Source organism: Triplophysa rosa, unplaced genomic scaffold (assembly GCF_024868665.1).
Source record: "Triplophysa rosa unplaced genomic scaffold, Trosa_1v2 scaffold275_ERROPOS56349, whole genome shotgun sequence".
In the NCBI taxonomy this organism is placed as follows: Eukaryota; Metazoa; Chordata; class Actinopteri; order Cypriniformes; family Nemacheilidae; genus Triplophysa; species Triplophysa rosa.
In genome coordinates, this window is record NW_026634291.1 from 25483 (window position 1) to 45757 (window position 20275).

General features: G+C 37.3%; 1 protein-coding gene and 1 long non-coding RNA gene across 2 annotated transcripts; both read left to right on the plus strand.

The window, feature by feature from the left end:
• The first annotated feature begins 4257 nt into the window (after positions 1 to 4257).
• Positions 4258 to 10365, plus strand: LOC130550283 (uncharacterized). The gene is made up of 9 exons (XM_057327708.1): positions 4258 to 4508; positions 4621 to 4763; positions 5531 to 5671; positions 5835 to 5909; positions 6078 to 6131; positions 6469 to 6538; positions 6757 to 6887; positions 7296 to 7500; positions 8739 to 10365. The coding sequence occupies exons 1-9, from the start codon at positions 4304 to 4306 to the stop codon at positions 8834 to 8836; spliced, it is 1122 nt and encodes a 373-aa protein (XP_057183691.1). The 5' UTR covers positions 4258 to 4303; the 3' UTR covers positions 8837 to 10365.
• Positions 10366 to 11419: 1054 nt separating this feature from the next.
• LOC130550282 (uncharacterized) lies at positions 11420 to 18587 on the plus strand. Its single transcript, XR_008962380.1, has 3 exons — positions 11420 to 11708; positions 17660 to 17764; positions 17934 to 18587. It is a non-coding gene; the product is annotated as an uncharacterized LOC130550282 (long non-coding RNA).
• The last annotated feature ends 1688 nt before the right edge of the window (positions 18588 to 20275 follow it).

Consider the following 20275-nt stretch of genomic DNA (forward strand, 5'->3'; position numbering starts at 1 on the left):
AACACAATTGACTATTTCTGTTGTCCTGTGACAGTTACTATTAGATTTATTAATGCCTGTTCTTAACATTTGAGATGAATTTGACTGTTGTCCGTATTCTACTGGGACAACTGTACTACATTTATTAATGCCTGTTGTTCTTAATCCACATTTTAGATCAATTTGACTCTGTTGTTTATATTCTATTGTGACCGCAGTAATGGTTTTTAGTGATTTGTATTTGCAGTATGTTTTTTGAGATTCATTCGACTATTGCGTTTACTATTGTTGAAACTGTACTAGATTTATAAATGCCTGTTGTTGTTCTTCTTCATCATCCATATTTGACATGCATTCGACTGTGTTGCATATTGTAATGTGAAAACTGTTTCCACATTTGAGATCAATTTGACTCTGTTGTTTGTATTCTATTGTGACAGCAGTTATGGTTTTTGTTGATAATTTTGTGTGTGTATATATATATATATATATATATATACTGTATATATATAATTCTTTTACAATGCTGTACTGATAGATACTGTGCTGTATACTGATACTGCATTTACAGTGTTTGTTAAAAACTGAAGTTTTACAATTCAATACAACCTGACTATCTGCCTTTTTTGTCAGTCCTATGTATTTTAATGATTTTTGTATTCACACATTTACACACAGTAACAATACATTTGGATAAAGTTTACTTAAAGCAATAAGAAATCGTGTGAGAGTTACTTAATATAACATATTAGCATTCAGAAATTCAGTTGGAATTACAAATGAAAATCTGGTACCTATGACTTGATGAAGATACTTCAACATTACACAATTAATTTGTTTTACATTAATGAGAAATAACACTTTCAATCAACATGATTGTTTTAACTAGTGTAATATAAATTAAATGTGTTGGTCTGACACACAAAAATTAATTAAGGAAAATTAAGTTGGTTCAACACAATCTGATCATGTGGGACCGATGTACACATTAAAATTAAGTAAATCCAATAGATTATTTTTTTCAGTGTACAAACAAAATTAAATAACTTAAAGTAACTGCTATCTAATAGTTCAGTACTTGTGATGTCTCCTTTTTAACATTTCTGAAGTACAGTGAGTTATAGTAAACATTTTAAGTCTATGTACCTTTTGTTTAGGCAAAAGTGTATTTTTGTACACAAAAGTTAAAAAAATATTAAATAATAATATCCTCCTGTGACCCAGGAATAGACTTTTGACCACTGTAGTAGACATTATATTTGAGTGAATTTCTCTGACACCACACATGTAACAGCTTTACAGGACAAGTGGATGCCCTGTAAAGAGCACATTACTTTCAAAGAGACCAAATGTTTGAAGTTTTTACCATGACAAAAACTTCTCCTTAGTCTTTAAAAATGACTGAATTAATTTAAAGATTAAATGAAGCACTTTTGCAGAAATATAACAAATATGACTTTCTGTTACAAAACAGGGCCACTGTAGAGGACATCGGGGGCCAGTTGCATAAACAAAGCCGTTTAAGACAGTGTCTTAAGTGATAGTATGACCAATTAGTTAATCAAAGGGCAATCAGTTTAACCTTATAGAATATTAATTTACACCAATCTCTGGTTTTATGTAACTGACTAAAAAAAGGAATGAACATACTTAGAAAAAAATGTGAATGAACTAGTAAGACTAGTCTTAGCAGTTTATGCAGGAAGTAAATCATGTTTACCAGGCAGTTTGGGAGGACACAATAAGTGAATAGGGAAAGTAATTATATATTAATATTCCTATGAAATATTACATATTACTATGAAAATGTTGTAAATTATTACTCCCATTATTACACTTCATTTTTCATTACTGTTGACCCAAGAACACAATAATATGCAAATTAGATACAGTTTATAGTACACCGATTCCAAAAAAGTTGGGACGCTGTACAAATTGTGAATAAAAAAGGAATGCAATAATTTACGAATCTCATAAACTTATATTTATTCACAATAGAATATAGATAACATATCAAATGTTGAAAGTGAGACATTTTGAAATGTCATGCCAAATATTGGCTCATTTTGGATTTCATGAGAGCTACACATTCCAAAAAAGTTGGGACAGGTAGCAATAAGAGGCCGGAAAAGTTAAATGTACATATAAGGAACAGCTGGAGGACCAATTTGCAACTTATTAGGTCAATTGGCAACATGATTGGGTATAAAAAGAGCCTCTCAGAGTGGCAGTGTCTCTCAGAAGTCAAGATGGGCAGAGGATCACCAATTCCCCCAATGCTGCGGCGAAAAATAGTGGAGCAATATCAGAAAGGAGTTTCTCAGAGAAAAATTGCAAAGAGTTTGAAGTTATCATCATCTACAGTGCATAATATCATCCAAAGATTCAGAGAATCTAGAACAATCTCTGTGCGTAAGGGTCAAGGCCGGAAAACCATACTGGATGCCCGTGATCTTCGGGCCCTTAGACGGCACTGCATCACATACAGGAATGCTACTGTAATGGAAATCACAACATGGGCTCAGGAATACTTCCAGAAAACATTGTCGGTGAACACAATCCACCGTGCCATTCACTGTTGCCGGCTAAAACTCTATAGGTCAAAAAAGAAGCCATATCTAAACATGATCCAGAAGCGCAGGCGTTTTCTCTGGGCCAAGGCTCATTTAAAATGGACTGTGGCAAAGTGGAAAACTGTTCTGTGGTCAGACGAATCAAAATATGAAGTTCTTTTTGGAAAACTGGGACGCCATGTCATCCGGACTAAAGAGGACAAGGACAACCCAAGTTGTTATCAGCGCTCAGTTCAGAAGCCTGCATCTCTGATGGTATGGGGTTGCATGAGTGCGTGTGGCATGGGCAGCTTACACATCTGGAAAGGCACCATCAATGCTGAAAGGTATATCCAAGTTCTAGAACAACATATGCTCCCATCCAGACGTCGTCTCTTTCAGGGAAGACCTTGCATTTTCAACATGACAATGCCAGACCACATACTGCATCAATTACAACATCATGGCTGCGTAGAAGAAGGATCCGGGTACTGAAATGGCCAGCCTGCAGTCCAGATCTTTCACCCATAGAAAACATTTGGCGCATCATAAAGAGGAAGATGCGACAAAGAAGACCCTAAGACAGTCGAGCAACTAGAAGCCTGTATTAGACAAGAATGGGACAACATTCCTATTCCTACTTGAGCAACTTGTCTCCTCAGTCCCCAGACGTTTGCAGACTGTTATAAAAAAGAAGAGGGGATGCCACACAGTGGTAAACATGGCCTTGTCCCAACTTTTTTGAGATGTGTTGATGCCATGAAATTTAAAATCAACTTATTTTTCCCTTAAAATGATACATTCTCTCAGTTTAAACATTTGATATGTCATCTATGTTGTATTCTGAATAAAATATTGAAATTTGAAACTTCCACATCATTGCATTCTGTTTTTATTCACAATTTGTACAGTGTCCCAACTTTTTTGGAATCGGGTTTGTACAATGTATTGAATGGTCTGCCCATTAACCATTTCCCACAGCAGTCTTTGTAGCTTTCAGGCCCTTGATATTCATAACCTGATAATGATTACTGTTATACAAGATTGTGATAGGTGATCACAGCTTTCCTGTGGCTCAGTGGCTAGAGCATGGTGCTAGCAACGCCAAGGTCATTGGTTCGATTCTAGGGATTGCACAAACTTACAAATGTGTAGCATAATGAAATATAATTCGTTTTTAGCGTCTGCCAAATGCATAAATGTAAATGATTTTAAAAAACCAGTAAGCATAATATAACATGAATAATATATATATATATATACACACACACACACACACACGCACGCACGCACGCACGCACGCACGCACACACACACACACACACACACACACGTATATATATATATATTGTGGTAAACAATGTAACGTTAATGACATGGAAAAAAATACTAAATAAAAAAAAACGTTTCTGGGTCTCAGGACGATATGAGAATAATTAAGATTGATAATACTGCAAAAGGAAAAAAAATATGTTTTTCGTTTACCTTTTTCTGTTGAAGTTTTCTGTATTTTGAGGTTCTTGGCGTATCTGGTTGGGTCCCATCGGATTTTAAAAGTGTCTTATACTGTCGTTTTGATGCCATGATGATTTCAGGGTATTAACTACTGGATTCTACAGTTTTTATTTTGAGAAAATCGGCGCCAAGGTATGTGTCCAATCAAGTGTCTTAATGTTGCCTTCAGCCAATCAGAGCAGCAGATGGTACTCACGTCGCTGGATGCTCCCGCGCTACGCAACGTCTTTTGCAGCAGGATACGTTACTAAGACACAATGCCGTTCCAGTTTGCAATTTATTACTTATATGATAAGTCATTAAAAGTGGAGAGTACATCGATCCTTCTAGCTAATAAAGACCAGCTTAGTCAAGTTACGTCAAAACCTGACCTTGATGGAGACGACAATTGGCTAGAAATAAAGTGGCCTACACGTAAAGAACCAGAGAAGACTGTGCCTGCAAAAGTCATGCTGTTTGGAGGTCTGTATTTTTATTTCTTGTATACACTTTCAAGTGTTTTATTGCGCTGTTGTGTCGCCTTTTTCGTAACGTTAGCAGGTGTAGGCTAAACTTTATTTGCACCTATTATCAGATTCGTTCAAAGACCTCGTCGTGAAGAAAAACTTACTTATTTTGGGAAAGGACATATGGAAAAAGGATGAAAGCAGGGGTGTTCGTGTCAAAAAGAAAATGTTGGACACCAACAACAAGGTGGAGGCTAAAAAAACCCGGCTGGTAAGTGGATATGGATGAGTCTCTATGTAATATTGACAATTTGATAGTGATAGTAATTTCTTAATTTGCCAGAAGATTCCATGCATGTAATATTAAATATGAGCCTATCTAAACATCCATTGAGGAAAAATCTCCTATACTCTTGTCATCAGAGTCTCTAACTAACGTTACCTCAGTTAGTTCACAACTGTGTGCACTTGAAAAAAACGGATGCATTATCATGTTAATTTTTAAAATTCTTTCCTTAAGAGTAGTACTTTGTTTTTCTCTATTTGTACTTAAATTGGGGAATTGTACGCATTATGGAGCAATAAACACTATATATGTTTAATTCATAGTCGAAGCTATAGAGACATCTCTCATGCAGAAAGTCCACAAGTAAGACATACAATTAGAAAAGGGGGGAAAATTACAGTATTAAAAAAATACAGTATTTTTTCACTGGAAGGCCATTTCATAAAAAGCCAAAGAACATGAAGTTATGAGTTTCTTAAAAGACATGCAGCATTTGTATTCACACTGTTCTAATCACATTAAGTTTATAAATAAAGTGTGTCATGCTGCCATCTGACAACAAAGCAGTAATCTCAGACATAACAAAAATTGGTCAAATAAAGCTTTGGCCAGACAAAGATTCATTGTGACTGCTGCCAAAATATTTTCTAATCAGAAAAAAACCTGCTTCAAATTTCAGTATACCAGCATGAATGTGACATTGTGAAGATGTTAACAATTTTTTTATTTATTACCCCCTACATTTTTTTCAGGCAAAGCAAACCAAGATTAAAGAAGCAGCCAGAGACCAGGTGTTACAAAAACTGAAGAATTCCCTTTCTCAGAGCAGGGCCGTAGACACACAAGATCAAAGCACCAGCTCTGAGGATGAAGTTCCACAATGTCTTCATAACGTATGCATACTGTTTTATTGAATATTTGGCTACATTTTTTTGTGGTTTGAATGTTTTATAAACTGGACCGCAATAAAAATAACTCTTCATTCAATCAGAATAAGCATTTATATAGCTGCTTATAGTTTTTCTTTATTTTTTCCTTATTAACATTTTTGTCCAGGTAAAGCAAGCAAAGACTAAGAAGGCTGCCAGACCCATGGCATTCACTTCCGATCATCATATCAGTTCTGATGAGGTCACAAATATAGCGAGCCCACTCCGTCACACCAGTTCTGATGATGCTACAAACAGGGAGTCCTGAAATGGTGAGTCATATTTCTTTCTTAGCTGTTATCTATGTACTCTCCTGTACACAAATTGTTTCTCTATTGATTTTCACACATCTCTTAATACTTTTTTTTAGTTTCAGGCCAATGACTTAGATGAAGACTTTGGTCTAACCTCAACCCAGAGAAAGGCAAGATGACTTTTTTTAAGGGTTTTTATCCATTTCTGTCACCTGATGGGGTTTGTGCTCTCTTGGCTTTTTGACTTTATTACTTTGATTTTGGCCAGTGACCAGTGAATTTTTGGCAGGCCAAGTAAAATTTTGAAGCATTGGCCCAAGCAGGGCAGTAGCAAAAGTCCTTAGCATTAAGGCCTGCCGCTGTTTTACAGTGGAATTTAAATTTGAGCATCATAATTTTTTTTCTCAGTTTCTTTCCTGCTTTTTTTTATTGTAACAAACACGTTAACGAGATATGTGACTTTAATAAAAAGTTTAAATGTGCTTATATTTCATTGTTTGTTTGCAGATAAAGGACTCTAACACTGGGCCGAAAATGCTGTTCCAAATGGATGAAGAAATTCTGACATCCCTTCGTGGTAGGTTTTTTCATGTTGGCATTGGTGGGATTGACATTACAGTGCAAAGTGCCACAATACGCATGACTGCCCTGCACTGAACATTAGTACCAATATTTATATAATACTGGCCAGCTTTTACATTTCATCCATCTGTCAAATGCCTAAGATGCACAAGACAAATGTTCTTATTAGTCAAACAACACTAACTTACCTTTTTTCCCCTTACTGTCACATAGAGCTCCCAGAAATGATTAAATCAATGAAGGAGTGTGTGCAGTGTGTCCAATCATTGATTGCCTCACCCGGTGGGATCCCCTCATCAGGAATGTCATCTGTCTCTAGTACTTTGGCCAGTGAAATTGAAATGGTATGTTACACTTAAGGGCTAAGATCTACAGTATAGTCAATTCATAGATGTTTAGAATGCAGAATCTCTACCATGTAATTTTATGTTAAAATGGATTAATATTAAAGTGATCCATCTGTCAGGGACTCAATTCATTACTTGCTTGCTGTTCTTTCACATTTGATTGCCTTTAAATGGCTTAAATTGATTGAGAGTTTAAACTGGTAAGGTTACAAGAGTAACCACAAATATTAACAGACTGTCATACAACTCTATAGTGAAACTTACTTACTGCTAGCATTGTTTTTCCAAAAAAGCTTGTTTTTTGCACATATTGGAATAAAATGTATTCATCATAGGTATCTCCCTACTATGTATTAATTTGTCAGTTGAGTCTCTCTTTCTCTCTCCCTCCTGCTCTTTATACAGCACTCCTTGGCTGGAAGTGGAGTGAGTGTTCCGAAGAGGGCCTTCCAGCGGCTGAACAGATCTCGGATCACAATTTTTGCCCAGGAGCTGGCTGTTCTGGTGTTCACAAAGGAACTGCTGGCAGAGTCTACCCTAACAGGAAAATCTGGAAGAGGGGGCCCCCCCAAAAAACAGCTGGATGTTGAAAAAGTGCAGGCCATAACAGGTCTGCAATTTTCTTGAGTTAATTATTTGTAAATTAAGTAAATGTTAGGGTCTGAGTATCAACTTATGATTCAATTTTATATTGATTAATTGGGATATATCTTTTGACAGTAAGGAAAAGCTTTCTGAAGGGAAACAAACTCAGTTGTACTACAATATTACCACAATTAAGCTTAACAGTAATTTTTAGCTCTGTAATGACATAAATATTGATTGGATCACATGCCACTTGAACTGAGGCACTACAGCAGTCTCTCACACCAAAGTGTTATTTATTGTTTGAAATTCTTAATGAAATGAAAAGAATTTGAGACATACTTTTTCTTAACAAAAGTAAAAAAAGCACAAGGCTTATTGCTATTTACTGAATAAGAGGGATGCTTGATGTTCATTCATCAACTGAAAACAGCTAGACTGAAAAATGTTATTGGGATTTAAGAAATGACATCAGTTCATCAAAATACGAATCGGTTACAATTGAAAGTCAGTATTTTTAAACCAGCCATAATAGCCTTTAAATACAGTATACAACAGAAGTGAGTATACCCCTGCTCAATATTAAATATAAGAAAGTAAATACATATATGCATTACATTACTGCAGAACAAGTACATATGTATAATTATAAACTAACATTATTGATGTGATTTTATTACAAATATGTAACTGAGTTGTGCAACAACAGTAAGTACTTCTGCAGACTGGTAGTTATCATGTCAGCCAGTATTTGGTGTATCCAAAGACATCCATCTATAAATGTCATCCCCATGCAGACCCCTTTTGTACTTCTTGCAGATGTATTTTCTGTCATTTCTTTTACTTCAGGGACTGTGTTTCCAATAGACTTTCTAACCTCTCTTTTTTTTACTATTCATAAAATAAAATGTTCCAATTATTTTGTATAGTGTTTTTCACAATACACACCATTTCAAAGCAGCTTTATAGAAAATGTACATGTTTCTTTTACAATTTAGCCTGATCAGTAATATAAATACTATACAACTTGAATGGTGTCGTATCATTTGATTTATATTGCGATGTTACCTCTCTTGTATACTCTATGTTTGATTAATACACTGGAAGCAATATTGACATGACATACTGATACATTTCCTCACTGCTATTCATGATGTACTTTAATTAAGTAGTTTGGGTTTAATACATGATGTTAACTGTCTGATGTAGTGGAAACAAACATTTGTATGCTCTCTGACCTTACCTCTTTTACTTTGTTAACAGATGCTGTTCTTGTGGAGTTTCCACACACAACTGCGTCTGATGTGCGAGCGGCCATCAGACGCAAGTGCAACAATGAGCAATTTAGCAAGAAAATTTAAATTTTGTTTTCTTTCAGAATTCTTTTTATTTTAAAACATGGTACATTTTTTTCTGTTTTCCAATGCTAAAACCATGTGAGGTTTAAATAAACACTGTTTGAGTTGTTCATTATGTGTATCTGTCTGTTATTGAAGTTACATGTAATTTATTGTAATGACCCTGACAACAAGTGCATTCAGCATTGGGGGAAAAGTAGCATATTTTTACTCAAAAATAATATATTTATGGTATATTACTTTTGTGTTTTGAAGACAGTCTTAATTAATTTGTAATGTACTTGTAATACAAAAAAGTACACTTTAATATCACTAATCAAGCATGCCATTATCTTACACAGGCATATACTTAAAGTGTACTAAGTATACTTAAAGTTGTTCCAATTTAGCACATAAAAGTACACTAAATACACTTATAGTTATGCTTTACTACAATTTAATTACAAATAAAATGTACTTAGCACAAAATTAGTTGTTCCAAAATAGCACACTTTAAATTAACTAATCATTAATACACTTAAAGCATACTGACAATTAGTCTGGATGCAAGTATACTTAGCATTTTTTTTTTTCACTAGGGTCATCATCAAATAAACACCATTTAAAGAAATTTACATTTAGGCAACGAGCAAGTATTGCTGCAACTATAGCAACCTGTCATTGTCAACAATATTTAAAAAAATAATATAATTGCAACAAGTCCATGAAAACTTACTAAAGTTAGGGCACAGTTATAATTTACAAAGTATTTAATAATTCACAAGCATCACCTCATTGTTAGACAATCTGGAAAACAAGATTTTATTTTAATTAAAGGAACTACAATAGTGCAGCCCTTCGTAGTTTGGTAACTGATCTTCCATCTGTGTACAAACACACAAAAGTGAAGTGTGTATAGAGTCATATGCATAAACAAACATTTGTAAAATGATAAGAGGCATCAACCAGTGATTTCTTAAATTATTGCCATTTTGGTTGAGATAGGAGAAATGTTCAAAATTCATAAGTATACAAAGTTTGCCTTTTAGGTCAAACTAAGAGGCAATCCACAAGGAGACGCGTTTAGCTGTTTGCGAAAATTGTTGTATCGTACCAGGTTTTCGGGAGCCTGAAACTGCTATTTTTGAAATGGGTCCTAGAGTGAATAAATTTGAAAACGACACCCTTGTGTTTTCGTGTGTACAGCCAATCAGTATATTTTCTGATATACTGTAACGATTTCATCACCCCAGCACGCAAGGTAATCTCTCTGTTCTTAATGCATCTCCGTGGCAGAATTACAGCACCACATAGTGATTTGGCATGTATACTACATCATTTTGAGTCGGTTTCAGTGGTTTCGTGTACACACAGATATGACACAACGCAGGTTTTTTGGAATTAAAAGGAAAAGAGATCGGCTAGGAAAAGCTCTGCCTTTGTGTGGATGGGGTCTAAGTTTTTGAAAAGATGAAGACGAAAAAAAAGTGTTAATGTAATCTGTCACTTTATTTACAACAACATTACAGGATCCACGATGGAAGAAGATGAGAGCAGTACTGTGGAAAAAAAAACACAGTGAAATCAGACACTGTAAAAGCAAAATTGTTCCTATAAATCAAATTTGACTTGAATAAATATCTTACAGTGAGTGTCTTGTAAGAGATTTACTTCTTCAGGATCTGATGCCTGACAACAATGAATGGGAAGGCAAATCCACTGCCAAAGAACAGCACCATTGAGCCCAGAAGCCTCCACTTGTTGTCTACTGAGAATGGCAGGTTCTGAAAAATGTAAAGTTTGTGATATTTAAAACAACGAGTAAACAGTATATAAGGAAAAAAACAAAAGGTAATATCTAAAGGCAGTGCCATTTCAAGTGCCTATTAAAACAGCATTCTGTGACCTTGCTAGGGCTCTTTAATGACTACCAGAGAGACCAGCTCCGTCTCCGTCAAAACTGCCCGAATTACATTACTCAACCATTTTAGTTTTGCCCAAACAACTGTAACTTATACCTAACTTACTGTATGACAGAAATAGGTTAAGCTAATGAACAGAGCTGCACTGCTAACAAGGACATTATACACTATCGTGGCATAAATTAACTACATAGTTACATACATGCAAATCAACGTATTACTCACTAATACGAACTACATTAAAGTTCAGTAAAGAAAGATCAGTAAAGGTGTTTCTTGGCGTAAAATTAGCAGTTAACACGCAATGGCCTTATCTGTCAAACATGCTAAGCTAAGCTACGGATACAGGCTAATACAATTACTTCTCCTTAAACTATCAAAGTCACAGTTCTTGGAATAAAAAACATACATAAACAGAGCCAACTGTTGGCCTTCAAGAATCCTTAAAATTAATTAACTTAAGTTACATTCTTTATTAAACTGGAACGACCTCCGATTTAGAGGCAGATGAACAACAGGCCGTGTGACGTTACATGGAAGACCGATTAACGTTAGTCTAAATAAACGAACTAATAAAATAAGAATATATTCATTTACCTTCCCTGGTCCCTCAGCATAGTGACTGGAGCGAACCGCGGAGGTTCCAAATCTTCTAACTGCTTGCCCGAGCATGGTTGAAGGGTAATGTGTACGAGCGCTCTGAACAAATCGACCTTCCTGTAGAAGTAGACGACGAGCAGCCTTATGGGAATTTAACAACCAAAGTGCAAGTGCTTTTGGGAAGCGTAGTTTTATCGCAGACAGTAGTTTCCAATGACAACGTACGTCAAACGAATGCACATTCTAATGTAAAAAACAAAGAGGAAGGCTCCAGTGTCGTCTTCATTTAACAATGATAATGCATTTATTACTAAAGACGTTTGATCAACGAAATGATGTTTAAACGAGGCATCCATGCGCATGGGACTGTAAGGGTAAGGAATATATTTTCTTATAAGTTACTTAGCTCTGGGTGTAATTTAAGTGCTCTGATATCAATGCTTACCCAGCAAAACATACTCGTGCCAGGTCCGGTAAAAGGGATACTTTACCCAAAATATTCTGTCATCATTTAGCCTACTCACCCTCAGATTGTTCCAAACCTGTAAACATTTGGAACAATCTGAGGATGAGTAAATGACAGAATTTTCATTTTTGGGTGAAGTAAAATGTAAAAAAAGACAAAAGCGATATAAATATTTTGCTTAAGTAATCCTAGTTTTTTTTTAATCTAGACTACTATTTCAAATTAAGGATGCAGGAGTACATTTGAGTACATTTTCACACGTTTTGAAAAAGATGGCAGATTAGACAGCTAACGTTAACATTTGCAAAGCATAAATGTTTACAGCACAGCAAATAATTAAAACGCAGAGCAGAGCAAACCAGATTTTGCTGAAGAATATTTATGTTTAATTTTACTTTGTACAATTATAGAAAATGTGATTATTAAGTAACCCTTTGTTACAAGACAATGTCCTTGAATGAACGCTGGGCAGTAATAATAAAATATAAAATAATATAAATATATAATATTTTTACTCACAGCTAGCTATTTTTTATTTCTTCACTAGACTAACTACTCAGTCCAATAATATTACAGTATGTTACACACATTAAATGGTTTTAAATATCCATAACATTTTAATTTAGTATTTCTTATTACAACAGGGTTGCTTAAAATTAGAGCAGCATCAATGGAGAATCTTGGTCACTGGTTAAAATAATAAGAATACTGGTGCTAGGATTTCATATTGAAATGCAGCTCAAAAACATGATTAGCAACTCACTGTTTAACCTTCTCACCCTCAGCTGTATACAATTTTTCTTGTCACGACAGCTTGTTTGTTACCTAGTCCAATGTGTTTGAATATGTTAGCCCAGGTGTTGTTGAGTATGCATATTGTTTTCTATGACACAGTTTTGTGTCCTCCTCACTCCTCACACATCCATCAGCGAAAGGGCATAACCCGGGCAGCTGCCACCTGTCTTAGTTGTCACTTAATTTGCAACTGATTAGGCAAATGAAGGATCCGCTCTAAACAGCCATAAACATTATGACAAGATAAATAAATAATTAAGTTATTTTTAATAAATGGTATTTTGTTTTATATTACTTTGTTAATTAAAATGTTTTGGACCTTTTACATTTACATTTAGTCATTTAGCAGACTCTTTTATCCAAAGCGACGTACAAAGTAGGGGAAAAACAGTAGAAGCAATTTGTGCAACAAAAGAACCACAATGCATAGGTGCAGTACAACTGGTCTCAGTCAGCCTATCACAGTATACGAAGCTAAGAATTTTTTTTTGGGGGGGTAGGAAAGTAGAAAAGAAGTAGAAGACTGTACTAATGGGTCAGATGTTGACGGAAGAGATGTGTTTATAGCCGATTCTTAAAGACCGCTACAGAATCCACTGATCTTGTGGCAAGAGGGAGATCGTTCCAGAGTAGTGGAACACATATGTAGAAAGTGCGTGAGAGTGATTTTTCCCTTTGTGGGATGGCACCACAAGAAGTTGTTCGATTGCAGAGCACAGGGATCGGGCAGGTACATAAATCTGAATTAGCGAGTGAAGATATGGGGGTGCCGAACCAGTGGTGGTTTTGTAGGCCAAGAGCAGAGATTTAAATTGGTTGGGAGCGACTATAGGGAGTCAGTGCAACCTAACGAAGAGAGGAGTGACGTGCGCTCTCTTCGGCTCGTTGAAGACCACTCTTGCTGCTGCATTCTGGATCATCTGAAGATGTCTGGTTGTACAAGCTGGAAGACCAGCCAGTAGAACATTGCAATAGTCCAGTCTGGACAGGACAAGAGCCTGGACAAGAACTTGCGTAGCATGCTCAGACAGGAAAGGTCTAATTCTCCTAATATTGTAGAGGATGAATCTACAGGACCGGGTGGTGCTGGCAACATGATCAGTGAAGTTCAGCTGATCATCAATTACCACTCCCAGGTTTCTGGCCATTTTGGAAGGAGAAATGGTTGATGAACCTAGTTGGATGGAAAGTTCGTGCTGAGTTTTCTGGTTGGCCGGGATCACGAGCAGTTCAGTTTTTGCAAGGTTCAGGTGATGGTCCATAATCCAGAGTGAGATGTCATTCAGGCATGCTGAGATGCGCTCAGAAACCATCGGACCATTAGGCTGACATGACAGGGGGAGCAGTGTGTCATCCGCATAGCAGTGATAGGAAAAGCCATGTTTCCGAATGACAGAGCTTAGGGACGTTGTGTATATGGAGAAGAGCAGCGGTCCAAGAACTGAGCTCTGGGGTACCCAGGACTGAGATGATGGGACACAGAGACCTCACCTCTCCAAGATACTCCGAATGACCTATCCGAGAGGCAAGACTCAAACCACCGTAGTGTCGCTCCAGAGACACCCACAGTCTTGAGGGTCGACAGGAGGAAGTGGTTGTTGACAGTGTCGAAAGTGGCAGATAGATCCAGGAGGATGAGCACAGATGATTTAGAGGTCACCCTTGCCAGTCTCAGGGCTTCGATGACTGAGAGCAGTGCAGTCTCGGTGGAATGACCACTTTTGAAACCAGACTGGTTGCTGTCCAAGAGGTTGCTCTGTGTGAGAAATGAGGAGAGCTGGTCAGCTACCACACACTCAAGGGTTTTTGCAATGAAGGGGAAGAGAGATTCTGGTCTGTAGTTTCCTAGCAGTGCAGGATCAAGGGTGGGTTTCTTCAGTAGCAGGGTTATATGGCCTCCTTAAAAGCCGAGGGAAATGTACTAGTGGTGAGAGAAGAGTTGATAATGTGGGTCAGAGCACGGACAACCGATGGAGAGATGACCTGAAGTAGATGGGTTGGAACGGGATCTAGCGGGCAGGTAGTCGGGTGGTTAGATGCAATGACCAATGACTTTTATGACTATTTTAATTCAAAGATCACTTTTACACATTGTAGCGAGGAAGGCGGGATGAGAACCGTGGGGCAAGAAGGCGGGGCCAGTGGCGTGAGTGATAATGAGTATCAGCTGTACGCGCACCGGTCCCACATGCCTCAGGGCGGAGCTCGGGAGCATAAGAGGACGAGCGACGGGACTGCCGACGAGAGAGGACCGGGCCCGGAAATGTTAAGTTTTGTGTTTATGTTTGTGTGGCCGGCAGTCGTCCGTGAGGGGCTGCTGGCCTTTTACTTCCGTATTATTGTTTGTTTATTTTTGATTAAAGTGTTTGAATGTTCGCCGGTTCCTGCCTTCTTCCTTCCCGTTTTATTGAGCGTTGCTACACACATTATTATCTATGTACTGTTTTTTGCATTTGTTGGTATTTTATATGCATCATGTGCCTGTGTTGATGGGTTCCACGTTGCTAAAGAAAACAACGTTGTCCAGAATAAATAATTCAGATCTCTATGTAAATGTACCCCAGACAAGAGACAACCATTGTGTTACAAATGTCCTTATTGTGCCAAAATCTGTGTTTAATTAATGCTTTCAACACTGTAAATTACAGTATGTAAACTAACATTATTCACGGTGCCCGTTTCAGATTGTGAGGTCATTTTAGGCAAAAGATGTTAATCAATTTGTCAATTTGTTCTGGCAGTCATGGCACCAGCTGACATGCCTTGCATTGGTTGTAGCTGACATTTCTGAGCTGAAAAGATTGTGTTCACAGAGGGGAAAATGCAGTGGGCTGAGATTGGATTTAACATTCTCAGTTTTCTCTCCCGAGGCAGACAGATTGCATACTTTATCAGAACGACTTTTCCTCTTGGCATGAGCTCAGAGTGACATCTTTATCTGTTGTTTCCCAAGGTTAAAAACTAGTGATGAAAGGTTATTTTTCTACCCCAAGGCCTGGGCTTAGAGAGCTATAAATCCAGATACAAATTTCTCAAACTGAGTTTGAATTTTAAACACATAAACTTGAATATGCTGAAAAAATGTAAATGTAAAACCTTACCCTCCCAAGTTACAGCTCTAGTTTCCTCTCGATTCCTTACATCCATGTACCATCCAGGGCCACAAGACCACATGTGGTTAGATATTAATCTTTAAAGTGGAAAGAGGTAGAAAAGTATTTGTTTACAGCTGACCAGCTCCCAGCAGTACGGTTTCATTCGAGCACAGCAGCAAAGTAAAAGCGTATTGTTTTCTGTCATGAAACGCCACTGACTCAAACTCCGGTATCAAGGAGTTGACATACAGAGATGTTATTTCGTAATAACGGATTAGTATTTCGTTTTAACGGATTAGTATTTCGTATTTACGGATTAGTATTTCGTTATAACGGATTAGTATTTCGTTTTTACGGATTAGTATTTCGTTCTAACGGATTAGTATTTCGTTCTAACGGATTAGTATTTCGTTATAACGGAATAGTATCTCGTTTTAACGGATTAGTATCTCGTTTTAACGGATTAGTATTTCGTTTTAACGGATTAGTATTTCGTTATAACGGATTAGTATTTCGTTCTAACGGATTAGTATTTCGTTCTAATGGATTAGTATTTCGTTTTTACGGATTAGTATTTCGTTCTAACGGATGAGTATTTCATTTTTACGGATTAGTATTTCGTTTTTACGGATTAGTATTTCGTTATAACGGATTAGTATTTCGTTTTAACGGATTAGTATTTCGTTCTAACGGATTAGTATTTCGTTTTAACGGATTAGTATTTCGTTATAACGGATTAGTATTTCGTTATAACGGAATAGTATCTCGTTTTAATGGATTAATATATTGTTAAAACGAATTAAAATTTCTTGTAATATTTCGTTTTAACAAATAAAAATTTCTTGTAATATCTCGTTATAACGAATTAATATCTCGTTTTAACGGATTAATATTTCGTCATAACGAATTAATATCTCGTTTTAATGGATTAATATGTCGTTATAACGAATTAACATCTCGTTTTAACGGATTAATATTTCGTTATAACGAATTAACATAATTTTTTTATCACTTGCGGTTCAGAGCCGAAAGCAGACCTTGGGTATGATTGAATGAATTGAAGTTTGAAAATAAGAAAGTTTGAAAATTGTCTTTTTTTACACAAAAAGCAGGGACAGCACAATAACAGAAGGTCTTCTGGTTCTGAGACTACACAACTGACTTAATAAACAAATGTTTCTGATTTGTTTACACAGTGTTTTCAGAATGAATTTGGGATTACTCCAAGACATTAGGCAGGAATGTGTACATAGGAATCCACTTGTTATGTTGTGATGTAAGAAATACCGTTTCCGGGTCCAAGCATCCACTCATTTCAAATAAAACTAGAACAACCTTTTATGAGCACTCTTTATTCATATTACAAGGTTAAGCTAAAAATTGATAAACTCACGACTTAAACTACAGTCTTCGGGCTCACAGAATCTTAGACATCAATATTTTATTTATGAATTGCTTTCTTGCCATCTGGGATTGGAGATAAAGGTTACTTACTTACTTACTTAATCCTCTTTATCCCCAATGGGACATAAGGCCGTTATCATCTGCCTCGACCATCTCTATCCATGGCCACATGTTGTGCCTCACCCTAGGTGAGGTGCATTTCTGCCAGCTCTGATGTCACTGTCCTCCTCCAGGTGATCTTTGGTCTTACTTGTCTTCTCTTACCAGGTGGTGTCCATCTAAGTGCAACTTTCGGGATGCAGTGCTGGTCCATTCTTAATACATTCCCAAGCCATCTCAACTGTCTGCGTTTGATCTCAACCACCACACTGTGACACTTTGTTATTCTGTATAGCTCTACATTTGTAATTCTCTCTGGCTAGAAAATACTACATATTTTCCTCAAGCAAGAGTTTTGAAAGACATCCAGCTGACTCATATCATTCTGCACCACTCTCGAGCATTCAGAGCCATACAACAAGATTGACTTTACATTGCTGTTATACAGTCGGATCTTTGTTCGCAGGCTGTACTGTTTTGAATTCCAGAAGTCGAAGGTGCTACGAGCCATCCCGAGACGTGAATTAATATCTTTGCCAACTGCATTGTCAGTACCAACTAGACTTCCCAGGTAGGTAAATTTCTCTACCATCTCAAGTGGGCTACCATCCACTCTAATAGGTGCATTTACAGTTGGATTGATATAACAATCCATGATTGATAACTTGAGTCTTGGTGGTATTGATGTTAAGACCTGTCTGTTTAGCAATGTTGTGCAGCCTAGTTGTTTTCTCCTGCAGGTGGTCTTGCTTGGAGGATACTATAGCAAGGTCTTCTGCAAAGTCTAGATCTTCTAGTTGAGAGAAGAGTTCACTGGATCCCTCTAGGCTTGTCTGCTGTGGTTCTGCACATGATCCAGTCAACGGCAACAAGAAATAGAATTGGGGATAAGATTTACAGCTTAACTTCACCGATCAGGTTGCCAGCACCACCCGGTCCTGTAGATTCATCCTCTACAATATTAGGAAAATTAGACCTTTCCTATCCGAGCATGCTACGCAAGTCCTAGTCCAGGCTCTTGTTCTGTCCAGACTGGACTACTGCAATGCGCTACTGGCTGGACTTCCAGCTTGCACAACCAAACCTCTACAGATGATACAGAATGCAGCGGCAAGAGTGGTCTTCAATGAACCGAAGAGAGCACACGTCACTCCTCTCTTCATTAAGTTACATTGGCTCCATATAGTCGCTCGAATCAAATTCAAGACTCTGCACCTGGCCTACAAGACCACCACTGATTTGGCACCCCCTTATCTTCACTCGCTAATGCAGACTTATATACCCACCAGATCCCTACGCTCTGCAAACGAACGACGTCTTGTGGTGCCATCCCAAAAAGGTAAAAAATCTCTCTCACATACCTTCTCGGTTCTACATTTATGGAATGATCTGCCCGCTGCTACAAGAGCAGCAGATTCTGTAGCCATCTTTAAGAATCGTCTGAAAACACATCTCTTCCGTCAACACCTGACTGATCAGTTCTGACATCTATCTCTTTTCTACTCTTTCAAAAAAAAAAAAGAACTTAGCTCTGTATACTGTGGTAGGCTATATGAGACCAGTTTTCTTTTATTGCACTTATGCTTTTTGTTGTCCTTATGTTGTTCCAATTGCTTCCATTGTTTCCCTCATCTGTAAGTCGCTTTGGATAAAAGCGTCTGCTAAATGACTAAATGTAAATGTAAACGTAAGATACAACCCCGTCTTACACCAGACTCCCCTGGGAACCACTACGAGGGTTTCCCATCAAGTATAACACAGCATTCAAAGTGTCGATAGAACAACCCTATCATGGTCACCATCTTTGGAGGAACTCCAAAGGACCTTAGGTTCCCCCATAGGGAGTCATGATGTAAACCGTCGAATGCCATTTCAAAGTCGAAGAAGTTAATATAAAGGGGGCTGTTCCATTCAAGACATTGCTCAATAATGTTTCTTAAAGCAAATATCTGTTCTATGTATCCACTCCCTTTCCTGAATCCTGCTTGCTCCTGCCTTAGCTTGATGTCAATAGCTGAGTCAATTTTGTGCAGGAGAACTTGACAGAAGACCTTTGATGGTATAGACAACAGTGTGATGCCACGCCAATTGTCATAGACCTGGAGGTTACATTTCTTAGGGAGCTTCACAGTTAATCCTTTGGACCAGTCCTCAGGGATAAATCTTAGTGCAAGACGTTGCTCCTAGTGACAAAATTCTAAGAAAATTCGTAGAAATGTGGGCGCTTCCCCTTAAAATTACAGAAAAGATCATAATAAAGAAAAAAGTAATTCATAAATCATCTTTGTAACAGAACCACTAGCATACGAGATTATGAGAGTTCAGACAGGGTTTTATTTGCACACAATGTTAGCACAGGTGAGTAAAGACATAGAATGTAAACAGATGATAGAAGCAGATGGTTGTTACTGGCAGGTGAATCCGGGAGTGTGCAGGTGAGTGGGAACCATGGAGAACTTGGAAGGCTTGCAGACACGTAGAAGACTTGGAAACACTTTAGAAGACTCGGAGACACTTGGAAGACTTGGAAACATTTAGAAGACTTGGAAACACGTAGAAAACTGGTAGGTTACTGATAGAGAGTCCGTATTCAATTTTGATATCAGACGCTGACTGAGTGTGAGTCTTTTATGGTAAGGCTGATGAGGGCGTTGATTGAGTGCAGGTGATCAAAACTCTGGGGAGCGTGAGTGGCGTGTGGGAGTGGTGAGAGAGCCTGCACACTCAATTGTTTTAACCCTTAAAAGAGTAGCTAGGAGGACTTTTAAGAGGCTTAAGAGTTTCTTTAGAATCAGAATCAGAAGAGCTTTATTGCCAAGTGTGCTTGCACACACAAGGAATTTTCTTTGGCGTTGGAAGCTTCTAGTACAGACATTCAACACAATGACAATACAATATAATAAGATTTACAGTCTAAACGATTCTAAAATATGCATATATAAAATAAAGACTATTTTACAGAAAATGGGGGATAATAACATATAAGAGACATTGTACAGGGTAGTATATAGTAGAATATACATATTAACAGATTGTATGTACACTTGTGCAAATGGATAATGTAGTAAGTAGAGGTAGTGTT